The sequence below is a fragment of the Danio rerio genome, chromosome 20, assembly GCF_052040795.2.
Source record: "Danio rerio strain M-AB ecotype USA chromosome 20, GRCz13ab, whole genome shotgun sequence".
NCBI classification, from domain to species: domain Eukaryota; kingdom Metazoa; phylum Chordata; class Actinopteri; order Cypriniformes; family Danionidae; genus Danio; species Danio rerio.
Genome location: NC_141040.1, coordinates 47356930 through 47383320, shown reverse-complemented (window position 1 = coordinate 47383320; position 26391 = coordinate 47356930). Strand labels below are relative to the sequence as shown.

The following is a 26391-nucleotide window of genomic DNA, read 5'->3' as shown; positions in this document are numbered from 1 at the left end:
GATAATACAGGCGTTCAAAATCATGAAAGTATAGTACATCTTTTTCCCTGAACGTTAGAACGTGTCCTTAGAAGAAAATAATGACTAATAATAATGCGTTTTTATCATGATTTATTAAAGAAACATCTTGTGTTCTCTTGTACTGTAGTTAATAACACATGGCCCCTTATGAGGTGAAGTTCAGTTCCGGTTGTTGGTTCTGCATTAGATATTGTCATTTTTATGCATGCTATTTAAAAGTAAGAAACATGACGTAGAGTGGAAATATAAAGCATCAGTTTAATTTATCTTTATTTCTATAGCGCTGTTACAATGTAGATTGTGTCAAAGATACTTAACATAGGACTTCTAGTGGATTGAAACCGTCAGTCCAGTTTTTAGAGTTGACGTTCAGTTCAGCGTGCTTTAATTTTCACTGTTGAAAGTCCAAACACTGAAGAGCAAATCCATCGATGCGCAGCTCTACAAGACCCAAAACCAAGCAAGCTAGTGGCAGTTTGAACATTTTTATTTTTCCTTGTGCTTTTTAGAGTTGCTCTACATTGATCTATGTTTGCACTTATGCCAGGCTTAATTTATGATCAGAATAATCTCATATTTTGGTTTCTGTCCATCAAGATTTAACATAAATTTGCATTTAATTCACTGGATTATCCAAAATGGGCATTATGACATGGTTATTTAACATAACATCCATTTCTAGCAGAACACATCATTGCTAATACTGAGAGTTTTTAAAATGTCTCTCTAAGGCTGTGTGAATCAGGGGAAAAATTGAATTGTGATTTTTCTGACTAATTTTGGTTCATGATTTAATTTAACTAATCTCAATTTTCCGTTAATGTGCAGCACACACTTTAAATGAAAGGAGTGCAACATGCTTAAACTGTATATTCATTCATTCATTCATTTTCCTTTGGCTTAATCCATATTTCAGAGGCCCCCACAGTGGAACGAACCTCTAACTATTCCAGCATATTTTTTATGCAGTACATGCCTTTCTAACTGCAACCCAGTATTGGGAAATCCCATTGCACACGCATTCACACACTCATACACTACGGACAGTTTAGTTTATTTAATTCACCTATACCGCAAGTGTTTGGACTGGGGGGGAAACCGGAGCACCCGGAGGAAACCCACCTGAACACAGGGAGATCATGCAAACTCCACACAGACATGCCAGTTGGCCCTGCCGGGACTCGAACCAGCGACCTTCTTGCTGTGAGGCGACAGTGCTAGCCCTAAACTGTATATGTAAATTATTAGTGATCTATATATAAATTTAGCCTTCATTCATTGTGTAGCCTTCATTCATTGTGTAGTCATTATGTATTTTATATGCATCAAACCTGTGTCTCTCTCTCTTCACAAAAAAAGCTCTGTACATTCTTATGTGATAATAGTCTTAACAACAGTCTTTCCAACCATTTTTAATATAAATATGCTTGTATGTATGCATGTATGTGTGTATTTATACACATTCTTATGTTCTCATGACTGTGTGAAATGCAGAGCTCTGTCTTTTGTTAGAGAATCAGGTGCATTTAAACCTGGTTTATTGACCTTATTCTGTTACCTATGAGTGGGCGCAGCTATTGGAACATTATTGGTTTGAGACTTCTGGTTTCATTCACTTCTGTTGATTGTTAAAGTCTGTATGAACCTGCATGAGTCTTTTAATTCAGTATGTTGATGTACTTCCAACTAAAACTGAATATTGAGTTGGAGGCACGGCTTTGTTTTTGTGCATCATTCTCTCAATGTAACAGTTAGAGGGTTGTTTTTAAGAATATTGTGGCTGAAATCGCCAAACTGGCGTTAAAAGAAAAGGATCATTACTCCAAATGCTGAAGAAAATGGTCAAATTTTAATTGAAGATTACCAAAACATTCTTTTAGTGGATGTATTTGGAAATTAAAATTTGTCATTAAATTGCTTGATGTTGTAAACTGGTATTTTCTTTCAATATTGTTTAAATTTATGTAATGGAGGCTAGCTAGCGAAGTGCTATGCAGGTAAACATCACTCCTCTTACCTCTAAAAGTTGCTCTAGCGACAGATGTTTTAGAGGCCATGGTCTTTAGCCTTCCTGTTAGAGCAACCCACTCCCATGCAAAAAAAAAAAAAATGCTGGTTCGATCCCAGCTCAGCACAAGTTGGGAGCAGAAGGGCCGGTGGGTTACATTTATATGTATTGTCATAAACATGATTGTTTATAGAGCAGAGGAGAGTCTGCATCAGGATACATAGTGTTGTTATCTTTTAAAGATTTTTTTTTTATTGACATAAGTAAATAATAGGAAGTAAAGTTGGAGAGAAAGGTGGTTAGGATTGGGAAAGGTCAACAAGCTGGCATTTAAACACTGGACACCCAAAGCTTATTGTGATATACAGTTTAAATTAAAATGATTAGCCCTCTTTTCAATCTTTTCTTTTTAAATTATTTCTTAAATGATGTTTAACGGCAAGGAATTTTGTTTACAGTGTTTACTCTAATATTTTTTTTCTTCTATAGAAAGTCTTATTTATTTCAGCTAGAATGAAATCAGTTTTTTTTTTTTTTAATTTCTTTAAAAACATTTTAAGGTCAATATTTTTAGCCCCCTTAAGCAAATTTTTGCTTTGATTGTCTACAGAACAAGCCATTGTTATACAATGACTCACCCAAGTACACTAACTTTCCTAAATAACCTAGTCAAGCTTCATACTACAGTAGCATTTTGAATCTATCTAGTAAAATATTCTGTACTGTCATCATGGCAAATAAGAAAGAAATCAGTTATTAAAACGATTAAGTTTAGAAATTTGCTGAAAACATACTGTATCTTCTTTCTGTTAAATATAAATTGAGGAAAACATACAGGGGGCAAATAATTAGGTAGGGCTAATAATTCTGACTAACCCGTATCGACTATTTGTGTTATCGTTATATATTTAAATCACATTCATGTCACAGACTTATGATTTTGCTAATCGCAGCATCAAACAACATTACAATTCAATTTCAAATAATCACACTCTCTCAGTATAGCTGATATTTGTGTATACAGTAGTTATGAACAGAGAGCCGGGCACAGCTGTTTGCCAGCTGTTGAACACAGTAGCACAAACAGTAGTATTTTGCCTTCTAATCTTGTCATTAAAGTCTGTTTTGTTTGTATCATTTTGTTTAAACACTTGCGTGGGTGTATATTTACGCCTGCTCATTCATTTCTCTGGTATGAATGTTGGCGTGTTATTGATGGTCTTCAGAGCTCAACACGTGTAGCCGGCTGTTTGTGTAACTGTGTGTTGTTTGACTTTCCATTTAGCTCCGGTTTATGTGTTTTCAAGCGTGCGCAGGTGGTCATACAGTACAACATGCGTCTGTTTGTTTGACTATGGACGCTATTTACTTTCAGGTTATCTGCTGAAATAATTGCCCTTTTTTCTGTCTGTTTTAGGAGTGTCCCAGAGACGACCTTTGACCTCCACGGGGACATTCACAGTGGCTCCGCTCTCCCTACAAGCAAGGTTTCAGATCGGCTTGATTGTTTTTACGTGTCTCTGTGCTGTGATGAGTCTCTGATGGGGTGATTGCTGGTTTCAGAGCTCAGGGAAGCTGGAGATGGAGCGGTCAGGAAACAGCAGTGAAAGAGGCCTGGTGAAGCCCATGATTCGTGGAGAGCAGCAGGACTTTAGCAAGCATGATGGAAGGTAAAGACGTAATCATCTCTGTGTGTGCTTGCAGTAGTTGTCACTAGCTAACTAGCTAACTAACTGTCACTGCTTTCATCCAAAAACGCTAATTACATTTGTGCGCAAAACTGGAATATCGCATAAGAGACTTGCTAATAAAGCAGCGTTTCCGTCTAATAAGTCAAAGAGAACAAAGACGTCACTTCCTGATTAACTGGCACCAAATATGAACAGTAAAAATGAAATTTTGCTGCATTGAGATAAGCTGCGTGAATCTTTTCTTCATTTAATAAATGACTTGCGCCTCAGAAGACAATGCAGATTTGCAATGAACACGTGGTGTTGTTTGAAGGCGTGAGACGCGGAGCACAGACACTCTTGATTCTGGTGGTATTTAATAATATAATAACACTAATACTGAGATGGTTTAAAATGACCAAAACAACATTTCAGATGTTTTAAAGTGTTTTTCCATTCACACATTTTTATCATCATATGATCTCTTGTAACTTAATCACATGACTTTTTTTTTAATGCACATACTGGAATTTGTGTAAAAGTGCTTTCATCATAGTTTATGCACATCTTAAAAGTTTATTCTACGGCATTTGTTTTTTTTTTATTGTTTTTTTAGGGGTTTTCACTTTTATTATGATATTAGACAGTGGAGATTTCAGACAGGAAAGCATTGGGAGCAGAGAGAGCGTAAAGATCGAAAAAAAGATCCTGAGCCGGGAATAGAACTCGGGTCGCTATGAACACCTTTGTGCTATATGTCGGTACCACTATACTATTGCCTCTGACGCGCACTTGTTTTTTAATGCACATTTGAGAGTACACCTCTCACAAATCTCCCTTTTAAATTCTTATGTTCTACAGGGTGCTTTACAATATTATACGAGTACATTAGATTAGTCAGCACTGAAGCCAAATCTGGAGCTAATCTAACAAAATTTATAATAACGGTAGCCAAAATGTTATCTGTTAGAGGCAAATATGAAATACAAATTAAAAAATTAGAAAAAATCTAGAGATTGTTATTAATTATGCTAAACAATAAAAATATGCAATACAGCAAAATACAAGTAGTGGTAGTAATAATAATAATTCTTTGTAATATAATCATCATTAAAATAAAATTAGGAAATCATTTGTTTTATTAATTTTTATTTTACTTTTTTCATTAGGGGTCACCACAGCGGAATGAACAGCCAACTTATCTATTACATGCAAACTCCACACAGAAATGCGAACTGACCCAGCCGAGGCTCGAATCAGCGACCTTCTTGCTGTGAGGCGACAGTGCTAAGCACTGAGCCAACACATCGCCACTAAATGACATTTTATTTAATTTTAATTCTTATAGGTATTTATTTTATTAATGGTATAGTTGGTATATTTGAATAACACAAATAATTTGAGTAATTTTACAAAACTCTGAAAAGACCAATAACATAGGGATAAAATGCAGATTTAGTTTGAGCCCAAAGCATGTCATAGGTGTCAACATGAAAGCTTTTGTTGCTTTTTATTGTTATGGTATGACATTATTTGTCTGAGATGCAACTATCTGAAGAGTTTTTTCAAAAAATCTAAATGCCAAAAAAAAAAAAAAAAAAATTCCGTTAACATTGTCCAAGGCTGCATTTACACTGCATAGTTCAAGTGACTTAATTTCGATTTTTTTTTTCTCTTCCATGGCCCGTGTATGTGTAAGCAGGAAAAAGTCACATGGATTCCGATTTACTCAAATCAATTCCAGACCCTGTTCAAATGTGGCAATTCATCCGATATGAATCGGATCCGTGCCCTCTTAAAAACCATAGAAAATGGCATCAACTCTGACATTTTCATTTCAGAAAAGACTTCAGAACTGATTCCCAAACCTTAAATCGTTTACACTAGAACAAAAGAAGATGGCCAAATGAGAATTTTTCTGTCATAAGCTGTAGGAATAAATAAATTAAACCCTGCAAACAGATTAAGGCCCTGAAATTGAAAGTGGGGAAGGGCGACAAAATTTACCCCGAAGGAAATGGGACAGCACAACACCCGCACACTTCATCAAATGTCATCGCAATCTCTTTCTTTATACGAGTACAACAATAGTTACTCCAGTTGCAATTTTTTGGCTTTCATCTTCAAGGTATCACTGAAGGCAATGATATCATGTTACTATAACGATATAATGTGGCAATAAGATCGTAGCTGTACTTTGCATTTACTGTGGCCATTATACCAGACACTGTAAAAAGCTCATTCACAGCCACTAGACTTTTCTCACAGGGTATTCGAGTGTCATCAAGTGACAGAATGTTGTGGGACAACTATACAGGAGTTATTATTATGGATTATAGATAGCCACATTTATCGTTTTTTATATTAAGGGGTAGAATTGGGATTGGGCTTAAGTACAGGAATGGAGAAAAGAGCACTCTTTTATTATCAGCTATTAGTCAGTGCCTGCTCTTTTTTTTTTCTGGTCCAATGCGCCTTTGCAGTGTGCAGTGTAAATGCAGACCATTGGATACAAGTCACTTTTAAAAGAGGATGTAAGCCGGTCATCAAAAAAATCAGATACGGTCACAAAATTTAAATTGACCATCAAGATCTGCAGTGTAAAGCAGCCTAAATGCAGTGCTTTAAAAGATACATTACTAATCTAAAGTTGTGTTTTGATATAGTTAAAATATGAATTTTACAATATATCTAAGATAATGATAATAATATCTAACATAAGTTTTGTGCTCCTGGCCCACATATAACCAAAAACCAGTCCACGTTATCCGTCTCTGTTTAGTAAGAGCAGGTTTTTTATGTGTGCGTGATCTGTCAGTCACTGAGGGTCTCTATGGAGTCGGCAGCGAGTGCAGGCATCTATATGTAACACTACTCCTTCCTTCAGTCGGAACCTGAGACACCTGAACCCGCCGCTCACCTGGCTTCAGTCCTGTCATCAATAATCCATTGGCAATGAACAAACACACTCACGCACTCACACATACAGAGTCTGGCATCTGCAGCGGGATGTTGTATGGCAGGATGGGTGCAGGGTCTCTGGAGCGGTGGGCTTCTGTAGACAGCGGCGTCAATCTGTCCTATCTGAACTGGTTCATCGAGCACCAATTCTTTCCCCGCAGGTCTCAGGACGGCCCGGAGCTCACTCTGCCCGCCAGCATCGAGTTCAGGGAAAACTGTGAGTAAAGCACAATCTGTCTAACAAGCAAGACCCGCTGATTTGTGCTGGTTTCGTTTCTCTTTGTGTGTTTCGTCTTTAACTGGGTCGTGTGTTTTGTTGGCTTGTTAATGTCATGTTTGTTTGGTTTGTGTTGTCCTGGGTGTTGCAATAAGACAACTTAGTGTTTCTACATGACCCGGCTGATGGGATGGTTTTATTTTTTCCATTTGTAGTGCTGATTTTGCAGCTAAACAGACAGCTAATTATAGAAATCACTAATGGTTAGCCGCCTTGAAAATCAATGCTTGGAAACTATTGATGACTGTTAGAAAACTGTTGTCTTAGTGTTTAGCTTGTTGAACAATGATTTACACTTTTTTTTTTGTTTGTTGAAAATCATTTAGTTTTTTTTAAAAGAAAGAAAAACATGTAAATGGAGTGCATCATTTTTTCACCATACTACTAGGTGGTAGGAGTGAGTTTTTTGGCATATGACAGATTTTTTCTGTGCCTTTGCGTAGATTTATCACAACTACAGCAGATGATCAAGTCATGTCATTTATTACCACTTACATATTCAGTTAATTGTTTAAAGTTGTTTCTAAATGAGATTCAAAAGTAGCCTAGAGCGCTACCTGTGATTCAAAAGTGGCCTAGAGTGCCATCTGCTGTTGTTAACTAGCCTAGAGTGCCACCTGCTATTCAAAACTAACCTAGAGCGCCACCAGATGTTCAACCAGCCTAGACTGCCTTCTGCTTTTTATTTCTATCCTAGAACACGATTTGCTGTTTAAAACTAACCTAGACTGCCTTTTGCTGTACAAATCTAATCTAGAGCGCCATCAGCTGTTCAAAACCAGCCTAGACTGCCTTCTGCTTTTTATATCTATCCTAGAACACGATCTGCTGTTTAAAACTAAACTAGACTGCCTTCTGCTGTACAAATCTAATCTAGAGCACCATCAGCTGTTCAAAACCAGCCTAGACTGCCTTCTGCTTTTTATATCTATCCTAGAACACGATCTGCTGTTTAAAACTAAACTAGACTGCCTTCTGCTGTACAAATCTAATCTAGAGCACCATCAGCTGTTCAAAACCAGCCTAGACTGCCTTCTGCTTTTTATATCTATCCTAGAACACGATCTGCTGTTTAAAACTAAACTAGACTGCCAACTGCTGTACAAATATAATTTAGAGCATCATCAGCTGTTAAAAACTAACCCATAGAGTTCAATCTGTTGTTTAAAACTAGCCTAGAGCACTATCTGCTATTGAAAAGTAGCCTAGACCCCCATGTGCTATTCAAAAGTAGCCTAGAGCGCCATCTGCTATTCAAAACTAGCCTAGAGTGTGCCTCTTGCCGTACAAAACTAGCTTAGATCACCATTTGCTGTTAAAAACTAGCCTAGAGCGCCATCACCTGTTCAAAACTAGCCTTGTACGCCAACCTGCTATGCAAAACTAGCTTAGACCGCAATCTGCTGGTAAAAGCTTAAGCTCAGAAATAATTCAAAAGAAAATAATGATGCATTTTGAAGCTCTGTGAATGATCATGCTAAAATAAAAACTTTTTTTTTTTTTATTACAATTTAATCTCTACGCTTCATCTGTCCCATGATTCTCCCCCATAGCCGAGGATGCCTTCCTGTCGGCCATCATCAACTACACCAACAGCTCGACAGTGCACTTCAAGCTTTCTCCCACATACGTGCTGTACATGACCTGCCGTTATGTCATGTCCAGCCAATACCGGCCAGACATCAGTCCCTCCGAACGCACACACAAAGTCATCGCCATTGTCAACAAGATGGTGAGCATGATGGAAGGAGTCATCCAGGTGGGTGTCTGCATTTTTTTTTATCATCATTATCTTCTTATCTCTCTTTTTTTTTTTTTTTTTTTTTTACAATGGGAGTTGTTTAACTTTATTATTTATACTTCATACATGATGCTGTAGCTGTAAAAGTAGAGATGTGTTTGTGCAGTTGCATTATACATGCTTTTGTAGTGGTAGAGTTAAAGCTTGTGTCACTCTGCTCTCATCAATTCAGGTCATTGCCTCAGCAAACAGTGCTTAAACTACTGCACTCAGTGTTTCCCCTGTGTGTTTTTGTACTGTGAATGTGTGTGTGTGTGTGTGTGTGTGTGTGTGTGTGTGTGTGTGTGTGTTTGTGTCTCTGTCTCTTGTTGTTCTTGATTCATGAACCATATTTACTCTACAGAGTTTGGTTCCAAAGCTTCTGACAGTCCCTGGGCTTACACACTGAAATGTATTGGCAGAAAAAAAAGAAGTTTTCGTCTGTTGCTCAAAACTAGCCTAGAGCGCCATTTGCAGTTCAAAACTAGCCTAGAGCGCCATCAGCTGTTCAAAACTAGCCTCCAGTACCATCAGCTGTTTAAAACTAGCCTCCAGTACCATCAGCTGTTCAAAACTAGCCTAGAGCGCCATCACCTGTTCAAAAGTGCCATTAGCTGTTCAAAACTAGCCTAGAGCGCGATCAGCTTTTCAAAACTAGCCTAGAGCGCCATCAGCTGTTCAAAACTAGCCTAGAGTGCCATCAGCTGTTCAAAACTAGCCTAGAGCGCCATCAGCTGTTCAAAACTAGCCTAGAGCGCCATCAGCTGTTCAAAACTAGCCTAGAGCGCCATCAGCTGTTCAGAACTAGCCTAGAGCGCCATCAGCTGTTCAAAACTAGCCTTGAGGGCCATCAGCTGTTCAAAACTAGCCTAGAGCGCCATCAGCTGTTCAAAACTAGCCTAGAGCGCCATCAGCTGTTCAAAACTAGCCTTGAGGGCCATCAGCTGTTCAAAACTAGCCTAGAGCGCCATCAGCTGTTCAGAACTGGACTAGAGCGCCAACCCCAGATTTTTATCTAGTAGTATAAATATCAGCATTGGATAATATGTCATATCATAAGCAAAACTTTGAGTCTCTTCAATACTTTTTCCCCACTGTATCACTTTATATTAATTCTACAAAGTGGTTAGGTATTAGCTCATTGTCATGACATGATACTGTTCTCAGCTGCGTCAAGTGACTAAACACCCTCATTATAACGCCAACGTTCACTTTCATCATTCGCTCACCACAAATGACCGTGAACGCCTCTTTACACTTCAGAAATGAGCTCCACATGTTCTCGGTTTATTTATGTTCTTATTTGCACAGCGAATGCAGGTTTCTTTTGGTGGCCCACCCAGATGTTCGACTGTACATCTCAGAGAAAAACAGCATTGCTCAGATGCTTATAATAACATAAATAATCTCTTTCCTTTGTGTAATAACACTTAAAAAAAAATTCTGTACCTGAAATGAAAGTTTATGACTGCATGAAGTCTGATTACGCACATAATATATAAAATGATTATTGGTCTTTTTCTGAATTTACTGGAAATCTTCAATAATAAGTGTCAGTGCCACCAGCAAGTAAGTGTACTTTTGGTTGTGGAAAGACAAGCCTGATCAGGGTGACTTAAACCCAATCATACTATACTGAACTAAACTACCGCTCAATAGTCTAGAGCCTCAGGATGTCCCGTACGCCAGTATAGTTGTAGTTGTTTTTAATATAGCACATTTTTACCACACTGCATTGCCTAGAGTGCTGAACACAATGCATCCTAATGAAAATAACTAATTACACAGCACATAAAGACCAACTAAAACATAAAACAAACACTCAAATGTTTTTGTGATTTATTTAAGGTTATCAAAATGAATGTACAATGTGCTTTTAGAGATGTAATCAGAGGCAAGCTTTACAAAAATGTGCAATGGGTTATAGTCCAAATGTACTACAATATCAAATCATAAACAATAGTAGCAAATAGGTTTACTAAATGTTTACCAAATAAATAAGTACATAAACTTTTTAGGGCAAAATAATAATAATGAAATTATAGTAATCCTTGAAAATAAGTAAATAAGTCAATAGATAGATGGAGGGAAGGACAAAAATAAGAAAAAAGGGAAACATCACACATATTAAGCACTAATATAAGTTTGGACAGGCTCAGAGAGAGATGAAACTCTCTCTCTCTCTCTCTCTCTCTCTCTCTCTATATATATATATATATATATATATATATATATATATATATATTTTTTTTTTTTTTTTTTTTTTTGCCAACTATATTTAATAAAATTTTTTGCAGATACAATATCATATACATACTGAAATAAGTAATACACTGTTCTGCTTTTTCACAACTAAAAACCAATGAACATCAGAAAAAATATATAGTTATGAAATGACACGGTAAATGTAAAAAATAAATAAATAAATAAATATATAAACAACAGTAAAAAAACTAACTACAAAAGTAATAAATAAATAATAATAAAAACAAAAAACAAAATAAAACTAAAAACCTTTATTCCTCTTCTGCTTCAAGATCAATAGTGTCAATATAATTCAACAAGGGTTTCCCTTGTTGTTTTGTAAAAGGTTTTTAAAGAGCCTTTTAATGAAAACCTAATTTTTTTTCCAATTTTAAACACAAAAAATGTCTTTTATCCATCTGTCATGTGAAGGTGGAGATGTTTGTTTCCATTTCAGGAGAATAAGCCTCCTAGCCAATAATGTAGTAAAAGCCACAATGTTCTGTATTGTGTAAGGCAAATTTGGCTCAAAAGGAATTCCGAATAGTGCTGTTAGAGGATTTGGAGTGGCGGATATGTTAAAATTTTTTTCAAAAGTATTGAATATTTTAGACCAAAGCACTGTCAATTTTGGACAAGACCAGAACATGTGTGTGTGATTTGCTGGAGATTGTTGACACCTATTACAAGTATTATTTCTATTTGGGTATATTTTGTCTAATCTGGCATTAGTGTAGTGTGCTCTGTCAAAAATCTTGCACTGCATTAAACTGTGTCGGGCACATATAGAAGAACTGTGTACAAGATTGACTATATAATCCCATTCTATTTCACTGATGGTGATCCCCAACTCTTGTTCCCATGTATTCTTGGGTAATTCTATATATATATATATATATATATATATATTTCAGACCACGGCACAATCCTTGATTAACAGTCGGTTGGCTTTTTGTTACCGTGCAGCCTTGTCCAACATTGGTTTCTTGCTGAGAGGAAGCAGGACCTGTTCCTGACAAGCTTAGGAGTTGAATGCTGAAGAATGATTCATAAAATTCAAATTAAAAAAATTATAAAATAGCCACAAAGTTCAAAGCTCAAATAATAAGCATGATGCTTGCTGAAGCTTAGTGAAAATGTGCACCTAGGTTAAAAGCATCACATGACCCCCAGAAGGTTTATAAAAACAAGTAAACAGAAAAAGCCTGATGCCCTCTTCACTTACACCAGGTCCTCGAAACAGACTGATCTGATGACCTTAATGACCTACCAGGACGTTATACATGTAGGAGATCTGATAAATAAGGAGATGCCAGACCATTTAAGGATTTATTAGTAAAAACTAATAGCCACAAATCAATCTGGAACCTGACAGGCAGCCAACCCAGAGAGGAGAGAACTGCGGATATGCAGTATAGTGTGAGATGAAGAAGATGATGTTGTGTGTGAGCGTGAATGTCTTTGTTTACATACCTGTGTGAATTCTGTCCATGCCATGGCTGTTGTTGACAGTCTCTCTCTCTGTCCTGTCGGATGTCTGTCCCCCTCCTCCTCCTCTCCCACACCTACTATCTCTACAGGAGATTGCTGAAGGTGATCAGGTAGGAGTTTGTGCTGCTAGGGAGGCGTCTCAATTCTTCCTCTCTCTCTATCTCTCTCTCTGTCAGCTTTGCTCCGTCTTCCATGCCTCTTTTATCCCCCATAACAGAAAGCAAACAACCCAAGCCAACTAAAGTAATCCCTCCTCCTACAGCTGGACGCAATCGTTTCATAACACCCCCTCATTACGACTCAACCTGGACCATGCGATACTAAAATTGACAACTTTTTAATTGCGGCATCTTCCATTTTTTTTTTTTACCTCTGCTTAACTGCACTTCAGTGTGGATGAGAGACTACCCCCATTTCGCTTGTTTGGAAACTCATAATAGAGATGCACTGATCAAACGGCCAGAAAAATCTGACTTTTTAATTATATTTTTTGTTTGTTTCTAATGTGCAATTGGCAACCAAGGTTTTTGTTTACTTCTATTATATATATATATATATATATATATATATATATATATATATATATATATATATATATATAAATATATATATATATATATATATATAAATATATAAATATACTGTATATACTGTGTGTGTATATATATATATATATATATATATATATATATATATATATATATATATATATATATATATATACATACAGTATATCAATACAATATTTTAAAAAGTCATAAGATGCTGATGCTGATAGAAATTGTCAAAATAAAACCTGAAAAAATAAAATAAAAGCTAAATTCAGGTGGCAATTTTAATAAAGTATCTAAAACACTGTAAAATGAATACATTATGATCAATTAGTCATAACAACATGTGTTTTAAGTTCATTGTTACTCCTTCAACTTAGATAATACTAAGATAATTGTTACTCAAGCTGTATTTAGTCAGTTTAATATAATATTAGTTCAAAGAACTCATGTGGTTCATTTGATTCAGCTTCATTTAATGCAACCTGTTTGTTTTTCCAGTGAAGGGAAACCCGTTGTCTTGAGAGAAGTTCAGATGTTTTTACTTTTTAGATCATCTCTATATAATGCAAATAAAAGCATGGCACAGCTGCTTTTTTTTTTACAGCACTAAATCAATGAAACACTTGTTCTGTAAGTGCCACCTCCAGGCAGAAAGTAAATTTGTTTCTGGTTTTTTTGTTGTTGTTGTTTTTTTTTTTTATTATATAATTAGGGTTAGGTTAGATCGCAACCCACGGTTTGGAACGCACGTGACCCGTGGATTAGGTTAATACATTTATTTTTTGCTTGTAGATTAATTCTTAATTTGTAATGATCACAGTATGAAAGCATTTAGGTTTTCCTGTAAAATATAATGATGACAGAAGAAGTTGTGACAGGTTATTTGGGATTTGGTGGGTTTCTTAGGTTATTAATTAAAGGTGTTTTCTGTCACTACTTGTTTAGCCTGCATTAATGCTTTCAGTGTAAGCTGCACGATTAATCATTAAATGATTGGGATCTCAACACCCACACAACATAAATCATCAATTATGGTGGTTTGCATATGTTTATTAAACCTTTAAATAACTGCGCTTACATCTGTGTTAAAAAAAAACGCAAAAGTCAAGAAAGGGATTCAGTCTTTAGTCTTTTGAGTTAATTATGAAGTTACAAGCAGTGAAATAACACAGTAATACTGGGATTACAGCTTATAGTTTAGATAAAACTCTGATGTTTATGGTACAGATAACAATCACCATCATGTGCATTTAACTTGATGCTCGAAAATGACAGTTTTAGGCAGCACTTACATTATTTAACCAATAGGTGGCCATTAACAGCCATTAAAAATATGCCACTGAATAATTCTACAAAAATGATACATCTAGCAATGAAACATGAAGTTTTAGGAGTAAATAACTGAATCATTTTATTGAAAATGGTTGTATTGATTTTTACAATTAGCGTTATCAGCAACAGTAGTTGTTACAGTTAATTTTTTACAGTCCTGAATAATTGACAATTTATTTTTATTCAGCTGATTATATCTTTATTTTATTTTTACTAAAATTACAGGTTTTAAGTTCTGTTTGTTAAAACCAAAAGTGTCTTGCAGTGCTGTTTTTGAAATAAATGGAAAGCTAATTACATTTGTCTCCTCCCCTTTTTTATCTGAAACGAAAAATGATCTTAAATCTGAGTCGGCTGTCAAATATCAAGATCGGTGCATCACTACTTTTTAATTTCCTTTCATTTGACTTCATGTCTGTGGTTAACGTCATTGTTCTTACGGATGCGTTCTGTGGCCAGTGTGATGTATTGGGGAGGGACGGGACTGGGTGGGGGTTGCTGATGTCGCCGTCATGTGTGATAGACGTGTGCGGGTATACACAGGGGTCCGGTTAGGTCCGGGCTGTGTGTATCCCCCCCTCTGTGGCCCTCTTTACACCTGGGATTAAGAAGCACTTTAGTTTATCGGATCACAAGTAGACAAGGGACACACATTTGCATTGACAACTGATGCTTGGATGTCCACTTTCAACCACTTTTGGTGTGCGGGTGGCTGTATGTTACTTATCATCTAACATTGTCAAAAAACATTTAAAATCAGATTTATCTTTGGTCCACATTTTTGCTGTTAATCATACTGTTAAAAAGTGGAGTCTCTTTGCACAAATAAAACTTTACATTATGCAATTGGTGACTGAGATCAAAATAAATAAAGTGCCTAAATAAAACCTTCACAAGCCTGAATTTCACCAAATAAATGCTCAAATTGATCAAAAGCTGCTCCATTATAGGATTTTTTTCATTTCTCATACCTCATTTTACAACTTTAGGGCTTAGTCTAAAATTGCATACTTCCATACTATTTAGTATGCTAAAAACAGTATATGAGCCGAGTATGATGCTATGCTTTCCCATGATGCACCATGAGAGAGTTTATGAATGGGAGTTAAGGGTCGCAACTGACGCGGGTAGGTCAAGTGATGGTGACAAAATGTCGGATGTAGTACTTCCGAGTTCCATTTGTATTACTCGCATTCATTCTGTACAGAACGTACTTTTTTCAACGGTAGTGTAGTTCAATCAAATTTGAATGCAGAACCTACTGAGTTGTAGGCGTTTTCGGACGCAACCCTAGAGCTTAACCGCTGTGTTTTACCATTTTTGTATCCATGTCAGCTAATCTCCATGTCCATGGGCGCACTATTAACATAGCTTAGCATAAATCATTGAATCAGATTAGACCATTAGCATATCGTTCAAAAATGACCAAAGAGCATCGATATTTTTTTCCATTTAAAGCTTGACTCTTTTGTTGTGACATCATGTACTAAGACTGATGGAAAATAAAAAGTTGCTATTTTCTTGGTGGATATGGCTAGGAACTATACTCTCATTCCAGCATAATAATCAAGGAACTTTGTAGGCGCAATGATATTATTCAGCACCTGAAAATAGTCCCCTGCCTCGTAACTAGGTAACATCACAGCTTATCATCATTGTGGCTGCTTAATAATCAAGTTACTTGGTTAATAACTAAAGAAAAGTAAATCTTTTAATTGGAAAATTATCTAAATACTTATTAAAAATGTTTTGAGCAAGATGCTAATGGTCTAATCCAATTCAATGGATTATGCTAAGCTAAGCTATAAGTGCTCTTGCCATACACAAAGATCAACTGAATGGAATTAAAAATGTTACTGTTACTACTGTTTGGCTGTAAGGGAGCTCTAAATCGAGACTATTTTCAAAAAAAGTGCAGTGTTTCTTCAAAGCTACTTCTATATTTGGAAGCAAACGTAATCTTTAGTGGCTGTTCAATTGCATTCGCCCACATTAATGACTACAATGTAACAGCAGTCTGATCGCAAGCGTTTTTGACCACCTCTGTATGTGGTTAAAAGTGGACAAGCTCAAAACCTTCACAGATGTATTAAGAGTCCGTCCACTTGTGATCGTATGGATGAAAATGCATCTTAACAGCAGGTGTTAACGGGGCCTGTGTTGCAGGGATGTGGGATTGAGAGCAACCAGTCATCGCAGCTTCCCAGTCAGTCCTGACCAGCTTGAGCTAACTCTTTAACACGTGAATGATTTCCATCTTTCTGGACGCGGTGACTGGTTGTTGCAAGCCGGGAGGGTTGAACGGAGGCACACGTCTATCCCGGGAGTTCTACTCAGTGCTTCTCATGGCTGTAACTCTTTTTTTTCTTATGTTGTTTTTTGTGGTGGATTGTTTTGCTTTAGCTGTGTTTAACGCTTTGTTTCTGTGTCGGTTTTCTCTTGTTGCGTTACAGAAACAGAAGAACATCGCTGGAGCTCTGGCGTTTTGGATGGCGAACGCTTCTGAGCTGCTGAACTTCATCAAACAGGACAAGGATCTGAGTCGCATCACGCTGGATGCTCAGGATGTGCTCGCTCATCTTGTTCAGATGGCCTTCAAGTTAGTGGTTCAAGTTCAGGTTTAATAAAAAATGCATGTGTAATAAAAAACTGCACATTTTAAAGCACTTCACAAGACCTTTAAAGAGCCCCTATTATGCATTATAAAAACTTTCAAGCTTTCAACTTCACTGGTATTCTTCAAATGACAACTAAAAACGAGAGCAACTGAACCCGATGAATAAAACCAAAAGCCCTCTTCTCACTCTCCCACCTCACTACACACTACAATACTATGAATTCTGAATGTGCCTCATACAGGTGAGTGGACTTAATAAACCACCTGTTTAGAAAACACTCATTCATCTCACTGGCACATTAACCAACACAAACACTGTGCATTTATGAAGGGTGCTTCACACAGGTGAGTGGGCCTGACAAACCACCTGTAGAAACACTTACAAAATAAATAAATAGCACTCTTACTCTAGCAATTAATTCTCTGAGCATTCTCTAGCAATTAATTCTTTATATATATATATATATATATATATATATATATATATATATATATATATATATATATATATATATATATATATATATATATACAGGGCTCGAAATTAACTTTTTTACTTGGTAGCACTGGTGGTCCCAACTTCAAAAATTTAGGAGCACCAGAAAAAATTTAGGAGCACCCACCAAAAATGATTGAGCACCGCTGCAAATTGTATTTTAAGGGACTTATTGTATTTTAAAACAACATCAATTAGGACTAACAAAAACCAGAAACAACTATAACTAATGCTGAGATTACATTGATATTTGTGTGCAATAATTACAAAATGTGTGTCTAATAGTTCTAGAATATTAATGATGATGAAAATGACAATAATAGTAACAATGAATTACATTTCTCATCATTATGCTGCCTTGAATGTGTTTGAATGTAGGTTATCTGCTATAAAAAGTCTGTTACTTTATGAAAAATAAATGTATAGTTTGCATCAAACAAAAATGAAGCATTGCAGTAAGAAATATTTATTTTGTACTGCTAAACAGCATATATATGCATGTCAGTTTAATAAATAATATTTCTGCTGCAAAACAAACAAAAGATTATAATAAAATATTAAATTCAAGGCTGAAAGCTGCAAAACAGTCATCAGTAACTAAATAAAAAAAATATATACACCTCAAGAAAGAATAGGCAAAAGAAAGTAAGTAAAGTCTCACTTCTATCACTCTTTAAAAGTTTTGGTTTCAGTTTGTGTCAATTTAAATGTTCCGTCTGAGCTGATTTTCATTTTTCTGTGTTTGTGGAAAAGCAGGCGAGTCAGCCGACCCCATTTTTGAGCAGGTTAAGCACCGGCGCAATACCGCTGTTTGTTATGAGACGCAGTTTCAGTGTAAACTTAGTAAAGGCGAGCTTCTTTGGCGATGATACAGTATTAGATTTGACTTTTAGCGGACATTTGCGCTGTACACGCAGTGAATGCAACACATCGAGATTCAGCCACCTTCTCAGAAAAGCACGTACTCGATTGATCTCAGCTGGCGGATCAATATTCACCACGTGTCATGATCGCTCTCATCTGCGTCTCAACTTTAGGTGGGGTTTGCACTTTGCAAACCTGTGTGCTTTAAGTTTTCACACTTTAGCCGTTTGCATTTCCCGTGGACATAAAAGCTCCCTCCCTGTCATCTAACAGTGGAAAGCCTTGAGTGATTGACAGCTAATATGAACCAATATAGTGGCAGGGAAGAGCGATTCAGCACGTTTAAAAAAAAAAATCAAAACAGATCGCACTAATGCGCCCAAATTTATTATGAGTTCGCATCGATTAATTTTTCGGGCGCATATGCGACCGAAATGGTCGCAATTTCGAGCCCTGTATATATATATATATATATATATATATATATATATATATATATATGCGTGTGTGTATTTTTTGATTTATGCGTGTATACACACACACACACACACACACATATATATATATATATATATATATATATATATATATATATATATATATATATATATATATATATATATATATATATACAATTTAGTAAACTTTACAAGATGAAATGTGCTTATAAATATGTGAAATATTGTAAATAAATTGTATAAATGATTGGTTATTGCACATTTAAATCTAATTCTGAATGGATGAATATTGCTGACCTTTATTGTTAAACTAAATGTTGCCCTGGTCATACTGTGTTCCTGTAACCATTATCAGGCGTCAGGAAGTGCTGAATGTAAGGAATGTTGTTCAGTGTCTGGCTTGTGTTGGCTGAGCTGTAGTTTGTATGAGAGAGGGAGAGTTATAGTCCTGAGGCTGGTTTTCAGCACAAAAACAATGTGGTTTTAGGCCCTCGGTTTCCTATAAGCGCTGGAACGAGCAGCTGAAACAACTGTGCTTTTGTGCGGTTTATGAAGCAGCCAGCTCTCAGATTTACTGTGGGATTTTACAGGAAGTTCTTTTAAGGCCCTTGCTGGTGGATATTAAATAATTTGTGTTCCCGCAGGTACCTGGTGCACTGTCTGCAGTCAGATCTCAATAACTACATGCCAGCTTTCCTGGAAGATCCCGACGAGCAAAACCCACAGAGGCCTAAGATAGGTGAGCAGAATATTCGTTTATCTATTATATTTTATTCTTTTACATATTTATTTGTTTTGAACTGGCATGTATGATTATTAAGTTGATCAGTATAAGCAGACTCTCTCCTTTACTCTTCAATCATTGGAGTATTAAATCTTTGGGTTTCTTTCTTCTGTTAAACACGAGATATTTTAAAGAATGCTGGTTGCTGGCACCTATCGGCTTCCTTTGTAGGGGAAAAATGCTATGGAAGGGAATGGGTGGCAGCTACCAGCATACCAATTAAACTCAAATAGGTTTTGAACAAGTAATGTGTGATTAAGTGATTGCAGAATTAAAATTTTTGAGTGAACTTCGCCAATAGCACTTTTTACACCTGTCAGTTTTTTTTAGATTTTGTGCTTTGTGCTATAATATAAAGTAAACATAAAATTCTTGAACAATATATGCAAATTGGCGAATGCCACGTATGCATATTTAAACAGCATTTTAGAAAGTGTGTAATTTATAAGAATTTAAGCTTGATTACATGATTGCAGAATTTAAAAAATTTGGGTAAACTACACAAATAGTACTTTTCTTTTTTTTATGTTTTGATCTTTTTTCCTTTTCATACTTTTTTTATGTAACAAAACAAGGTTTATAATTTAAAGAAAACTTCGAAAATACACCTAAATTGTTTTTAAAATTGTGCAAGTTGGTGTATTTTTTTTTTTCTTATTGCATATGTAGATAAAAAATTTTAGAGTATGTAAAAAAAATCTTGTTTTTTTTTTTGGTCAAAAGTGTGTGTGTGTGTTTTTTTTACACATTATTCACCTTATATTTGTTACCTTTTTTATTTTATTTATTTTTTTACTCTATTCAACTGTTCTGAAAAGTTTTATTGGGAAGTAAGAATTTGATTTGTAATAGTTATGGGACCACCTAGTGGCGGGATTGTTAGTCGACAGCAGTAGTGCTCAGCCTAAAAGAGCTGGTTTTAGTTCCTTAACAGAAGCTTGCAGTTTCTTTTCTCAGTTATCTTAGTTATGGCAAAAATATTGCACTTTCTTGACATAAATTTGTTTTACTTGAATCACTTGGGCATCCACTGTGTAAAACATATACTTATTAAAAGTTATTAACATCTTAAAGGGATAATTCAAAATAAAAGTTTACTCACTATTTACTCTAACTGATTTGGTTTTAAACTTTCGTCGAAGATACTTTGAAGAATGCTGGTTGCTGGAACGGATGACCTTCCGGCTGCAACCCAGTACTGGGAAACACTCATACACTATTACATTCACACACATACACTATTACATTCACACACATACACTACGCCCAATTTAGTTTATTCAATTCACCTATAGCACATGTCTTTGGACTGTGGGGGAAACCGGAGCACCCGAAGGAAACCCATGCCAACACGGGGAGAACATGCAAACTCCACACAGAAATGCTATCTGGCCCAGCTGGGACTCGAACCAGCAACCTTCTTGCTGTGAGGTGACAGTGCTAACCACTGAGCCATTTGGGAAAAACCCATACATTTTATAAATATTTATCCTAGCCAACATCGGTGGTTCCTAAACATTACACCAGTGTTTAAATAAATACTAGAATTCTGATGCAGTTTGTGTTGATGCTGTGTTAATAAGGCCTGAATTTCCTCTTTATCCACAGAGGATGTTCTGCACACGCTGACGGGTGCCATGTCTCTGCTGCGCCGATGCCGTGTGAACGCGGCGCTCACCATCCAACTGTTTTCGCAGCTCTTCCACTTCGTCAACATGTGGCTCTTTAACAAGCTGGTGACAGAGGCCGATTCTGGCCTGTGCTCACATTACTGGGGCGCCATCCTTCGCCAGCAGCTCAGTCATATTGAGGCCTGGGCTGAGAAACAAGGCTTGGAGCTGGCTGCAGACTGCCACCTCAGCCGCATAGTCCAGGTATACTGCACACAAATACAGTGGAAGTCAAAATTATTATTTGCCCTTCTGTGATTTATTTATTTATTTATTTTATTTTTTATTTTTTTCAAATATTTCCCAAATGATGTTTACTTTTTACAGTATTTCCTATAATATTTTTTTCTACAGGTGAAAGTCTGCTGATTTGTTTTATTTTGGCTAGAATAAGTGGCTATTTTTACTAGTTCTTCATTTTGTTAAAACCATTTTAAGGTCAATATTATTAGACCCCTTATGCGGTATTTTTTATTTTTTTTTGGATTGCCTACAGAAAAAAAATCTACGTTATACAATGCCTTGCCTAATTCCTCTAACTTGCCTAGTTAACATAGTTAAATATCTTTGTAAGCTGAATATTAGTATCCTGAAAAATATCTAGTAAAATGTTGTTTACAGTCATTATGGCAAAGATAAAATGTATCAGTTATTAGAAATGAGGTAATAAAACTATTATGCTTAGAAATGTGTTTAAAAAATCGTCTTTATGTTTAACAGAAATTGGGGAAAAAATATACTAGTGGGCTAATAATTCAGGAGGGCTTATATTTCTCACTTCAACTTTATATACTAGGCTTATGACGGTATCAATGTGTTGTTATGAGTATTGTGTTGTCATTAGCTACGTTTTATGCGATTATTCTATTATACTGTACAATAGCTATGTTTTATCGTTGTTTCTACCACTATAGCGCATTTAGGGTAAGAAAGGAGCATTACAAATAAAATGAATTATTATTATTATTATTATTATTATTATTATGGTATAAAACATTGTCATGATATAGACTTCATCTGCAAAAACAAATATTTGAATGTTGCTTAAACTTATTTTAAAAAGTTAGTCAGATTTCGACTCTTTTTTAATTATACAAAGTTTAACTTAATATTTTTTGATTTATTTAAGTTGAGATGACTGGAAAAGTTCATTTGATTTAACTAAAAAATATGAAGGCAGCAAGTTTATTTGTTATTAAGTGTATATTGTCAAAACATACTTTTTGTATTATCAAAACATGTCTTTTGTTATATTATATATACAGTCAAACCTGGAATTATTCACACCACTATCAAATTCTGTTTTACAGTTACAGACTTTTATTCAACCAGCAGTTTATTTATTTTTGGCGTAAGTGACTCAAGCTTCTCCTGAAGATGGTTTACAAGAGGCAAATATTTCTCAGCTTTTATTTACATTCGAACGAAAACTTTAATTCAGAATTTGATTGGTGTATGAATAATTTCAGGCTTGACTGTATACAGTATGTTCAGAGTAAATATGCTTCAACCCTAAATTGCAAAAGGATTATGAAGTGCAATAGTTAGCACTTTACAATTAAACTCTGATTAGTAAACGTTAGTTAATGGATTCAAGTCAACAATGAGTAAAAGCCAGATTTATTAAAAATACAGTTGAATTTTATTAGTTATTAATTTACTAGAACGATTGCCTTTAAGATTCGATAGCATTTTAGGCAGTAACTAAGAAATTAACATCAGATAAGATGAATAAAAGCTTTTGTAGTTTTCAGTTTAGTTCAGTTTATTGTAGCCTTGTCATACAGTGTTAACTGTAAATAACCACAAGATTTTCAATCAATATTTTAGCATAGGCCAGATTAGCTTGAGAAAATGTTCATGTTTGGACTATCAAGATAAACAGTTAGTTTCAATTGAACAGCACTGCTAATACAATCTGAATTTTCTCAAAAAACACTCTAAAAATTCAATAAACAATTATTCACAGCATTTCAGTTGCCTATATATATATATATATATATATATATTGCCGATATATTGAATTATAAAATATTAGCTAATGTATTGTTACACCTGGCTCAGGGACGTAACATAGTGAGGGAGACGACACGGCGAAATATAATCAAAAATACTATTTATTTTAACATCAGTATCAGTATGTTCAACCAGTGTGAAAAGCAAGTGATTGGATGTGGTAAGTCTTGTCAGTGATAGTGTATGGATGGGAAACAAAATAACAATGCTCAAATTGGAGCGCAGCTCTGGCCAACTGCCAAGTGAATGAACAGCGGTCCCGACCAACTTTCTGACGGGGTTTAAATAAGGGCGCTGACCAGCATCAGGTGCGCTGAGGGCATGCCCCCAATCTTGAACAAATCAAACACACAGAAACACAAAACAACACAGTCCTAACTGTATAGACTTTACCTAATTTAAATGCACACCTTTTGGCATTTTTTGGATTAAATTAAGACATCATTTGCCCTCTCTACTTTGTTTTGTTGGCCCCATACAGAGGGATTTCTCCCACATTTATTCCACAAAACATGCATGTACATGCACAATAGGATTACATGTACTGTTTTGTGGAGCTTTCTTGCGCCTTATTCTGTTGTGTGTATGATTGTTTTATAAATTGGTGGAAAATGTGACCTTGGGTTATGTTGCCTGTTTAGGCTTTAACTAATCTTTTGTTTTCCAGTACATGGGTGGTTGAAATTTCTGATTTATACCTTTTAATATTGATTTATCTCATGCAGGGATTTGGAAACAGGAGTTCAACAAAAAGGAAATGTTAAGATGAAAAAATTGTGAAGAATGAGTGGTCACACTTTATTATAAGGTTTCATGTTAGTTAATGTATTTAATTAGCTGAACTCAGAATGAACAGTGCTTGTACAGCATTTATTGATTATAAAAGTTCAGCATTTACTAATGTTTTATTAAAGTCTAAACAAGTAACAGACTGCTTTTTGCTGTTTATCTTTTTTTTCTAAGGCAATCAAAAAATGTGAAAATGATGTAAAACATTTTTCCATTTTCAAATATTTTTCCACATTTTTCGGTGCCTTAGACTATTTATTCTTATGAATCCCTCATCCAAAGAGCACCTACACATTATTTAAGCTGCCCCTGAGCACTTTTTGTTTGATTCTGGAAAAAAAAGATATTTAAAAAAATTGATTAAATACACAATGACCATAAATAATAATACACGCCTATATGGATAATTCAATAATTGTTATGATGGTCAAAGATGACAAAGATCTGTTAAAAATATTTTTTTTCTTTTCATGATTATGTAAATAAAGCAATACAGACAGAAAAAAAAAACATGAAAAGTAAATATTAAAGTGAAAAAAAAAATACAAACACACCCATACATACAATATAAAATATACAGGTGGGGCCACTGAAAATCAAGAGTGAATGAACGTGACCACTCGCAATGCTGCAGTGTTGTGCGGTACCACACAAAATGGTCTAACACAACAAAGACATGACCAGCAGGGCAGTTATGGAACATAGTGAACATACTAAACTGATATAGCAGCGCACACACAGAGAAGCGCAAAGAAAATTAAATAGACTAATCATGATTGTCTCATCAATAGTTTTTTATAATGGTTTGTTCACTGAAATCTAAACACTTACAAATACATACTTTTATGTATGTATACCATCCTCTAAAAAAAAAAAATATATATATATATATATATATATATATATATATATATATATATATATATATATATATATATATATATATATATATATATATATATATATATATATATATATATATATATATATATATATATATATATATATATATATATATATATATATATATATATATATATATATATATATATATATATATCTTCCTTCACCTCTGCAACCAGAATATTTGAAAGTGTCAAGGACAATTTTGGAGGACAAATATATTTTAAATTTAATATTTATTCAAGGCAATTTTATTTATATAACATGTACACAATGATAATTCAAAGTGTTTTACATAAACCAAAATAAATAAAACAAGTATAAGAAATAAAAACAACAAAGAACAAAAAGCCAAATAATGTTTTAAAAACTGGTTTTAGAGGAATGAAAAAAAAGAAAGACATAATAGTGTGATCTGTCAGATGAGCACAGTGCTCATTCAGTAAAGCCACAGCTTAACAGGTCATTTAAGTCTTGATTTGAATGTGCCTAATGCTGGAGCACGTCTGATCATTTCTGAGAGCTGATTCCAGATTATTTACAGTGAATATGTGTACCAGCGTGCTCTAATATGACTAAAGGTGCTATTTGGCCTATTTATTCTTTATTTTTCTTACTTATTTTTAGTAAAAAACATAACATTGCATACCATACAATAAAGTGTCTTATTTTTTTTTTGTTAGTCCATCAATTTACAGCTACCGTGATAGCTGTAAAAGCATGTAGAAAATAAAAGCATTCTTAGGACATTGAAGAATACTAAAAAAAGAAGAACAAATAAGGACAATCAGATGGATATAGTTGATAAATAAAGGTGTAGCCTTGTTCACAACAATATGGCTGGATATTGAAGGATTAAAGGCATGACAGGGGTCCATCTTTTTAGTAAAAATAGTCGCAATGCTTATGTTATTTGTTCCATTTCATACAGCTCTCACACTCTTTGAATCTAATGTGAAGGAGGTTTAGGATTTAACCATCTGCACTTCACAAATGCAGCAAGTACAATTTGTAAAAAAATATATTTAGGAAACTTTTTTTTTTTTTTTAAACGCTCCTTGGTTAAATGCGTGTAATGTAAGCCCATGCTTTATGCTAACTGTCCCTGTGTCTCTTAAGGCGACGACCCTCCTTACTATGGACAAGTACTCCATGCAAGATGTCCAGAACATCAACAACACCTGCTTCAAGCTCAACTCTCTTCAGCTCAACGCTCTGCTGAGCAACTACCACTGCGCTCCTGACGAACCCTACATTCCTCCTGTAAGTAAGCTGTCTCGTTTAAACCCTGTAGTCCTGCACTAATGACATGTGTCCTGTTCCAGATAAACCCAAACAGGTGTTCTGCATGCTCACAGAAGCTCAACTCATTTCCTTCAACCTCAGGGTCCCTCATAATGTGACCTCCTTGTTTGATGTGAAATATTACTGTCATTATATACTGCTGTAACTGATG

At 35.2% G+C, this 26391-nt stretch overlaps 2 protein-coding genes and 1 long non-coding RNA gene across 19 annotated transcripts in view; 1 reads left to right on the top strand and 2 right to left on the bottom strand.

Annotated features, from left to right (window-relative positions):
• Positions 1 to 26391, bottom strand: part of LOC147839443 (uncharacterized) — an 837962-nt gene that overhangs the window by 8501 nt on the left and 803070 nt on the right. The gene's annotated exons all lie outside the window — the stretch shown is intronic.
• The window catches only part of efr3bb (EFR3 homolog Bb (S. cerevisiae)), a 1037141-nt gene that overhangs the window by 721385 nt on the left and 289365 nt on the right, over positions 1 to 26391 (bottom strand). The gene's annotated exons all lie outside the window — the stretch shown is intronic.
• afdna (afadin, adherens junction formation factor a) overlaps positions 1 to 26391 on the top strand; it is a 229510-nt gene that overhangs the window by 130893 nt on the left and 72226 nt on the right. For 10 of the 17 annotated variants that reach the window (XM_087297202.2, XM_087297215.1, XM_087297211.1 and 7 more), the window contains 9 exons: positions 3447 to 3516; positions 3593 to 3699; positions 6822 to 6877; positions 8491 to 8696; positions 12542 to 12562; positions 16792 to 16937; positions 19418 to 19512; positions 21166 to 21431; positions 26055 to 26198. In XM_087297202.2, the coding sequence (XP_087153328.1) occupies positions 3447 to 3516; positions 3593 to 3699; positions 6822 to 6877; positions 8491 to 8696; positions 12542 to 12562; positions 16792 to 16937; positions 19418 to 19512; positions 21166 to 21431; positions 26055 to 26198 (1111 nt within the window). 17 annotated transcript variants of the gene reach the window in all.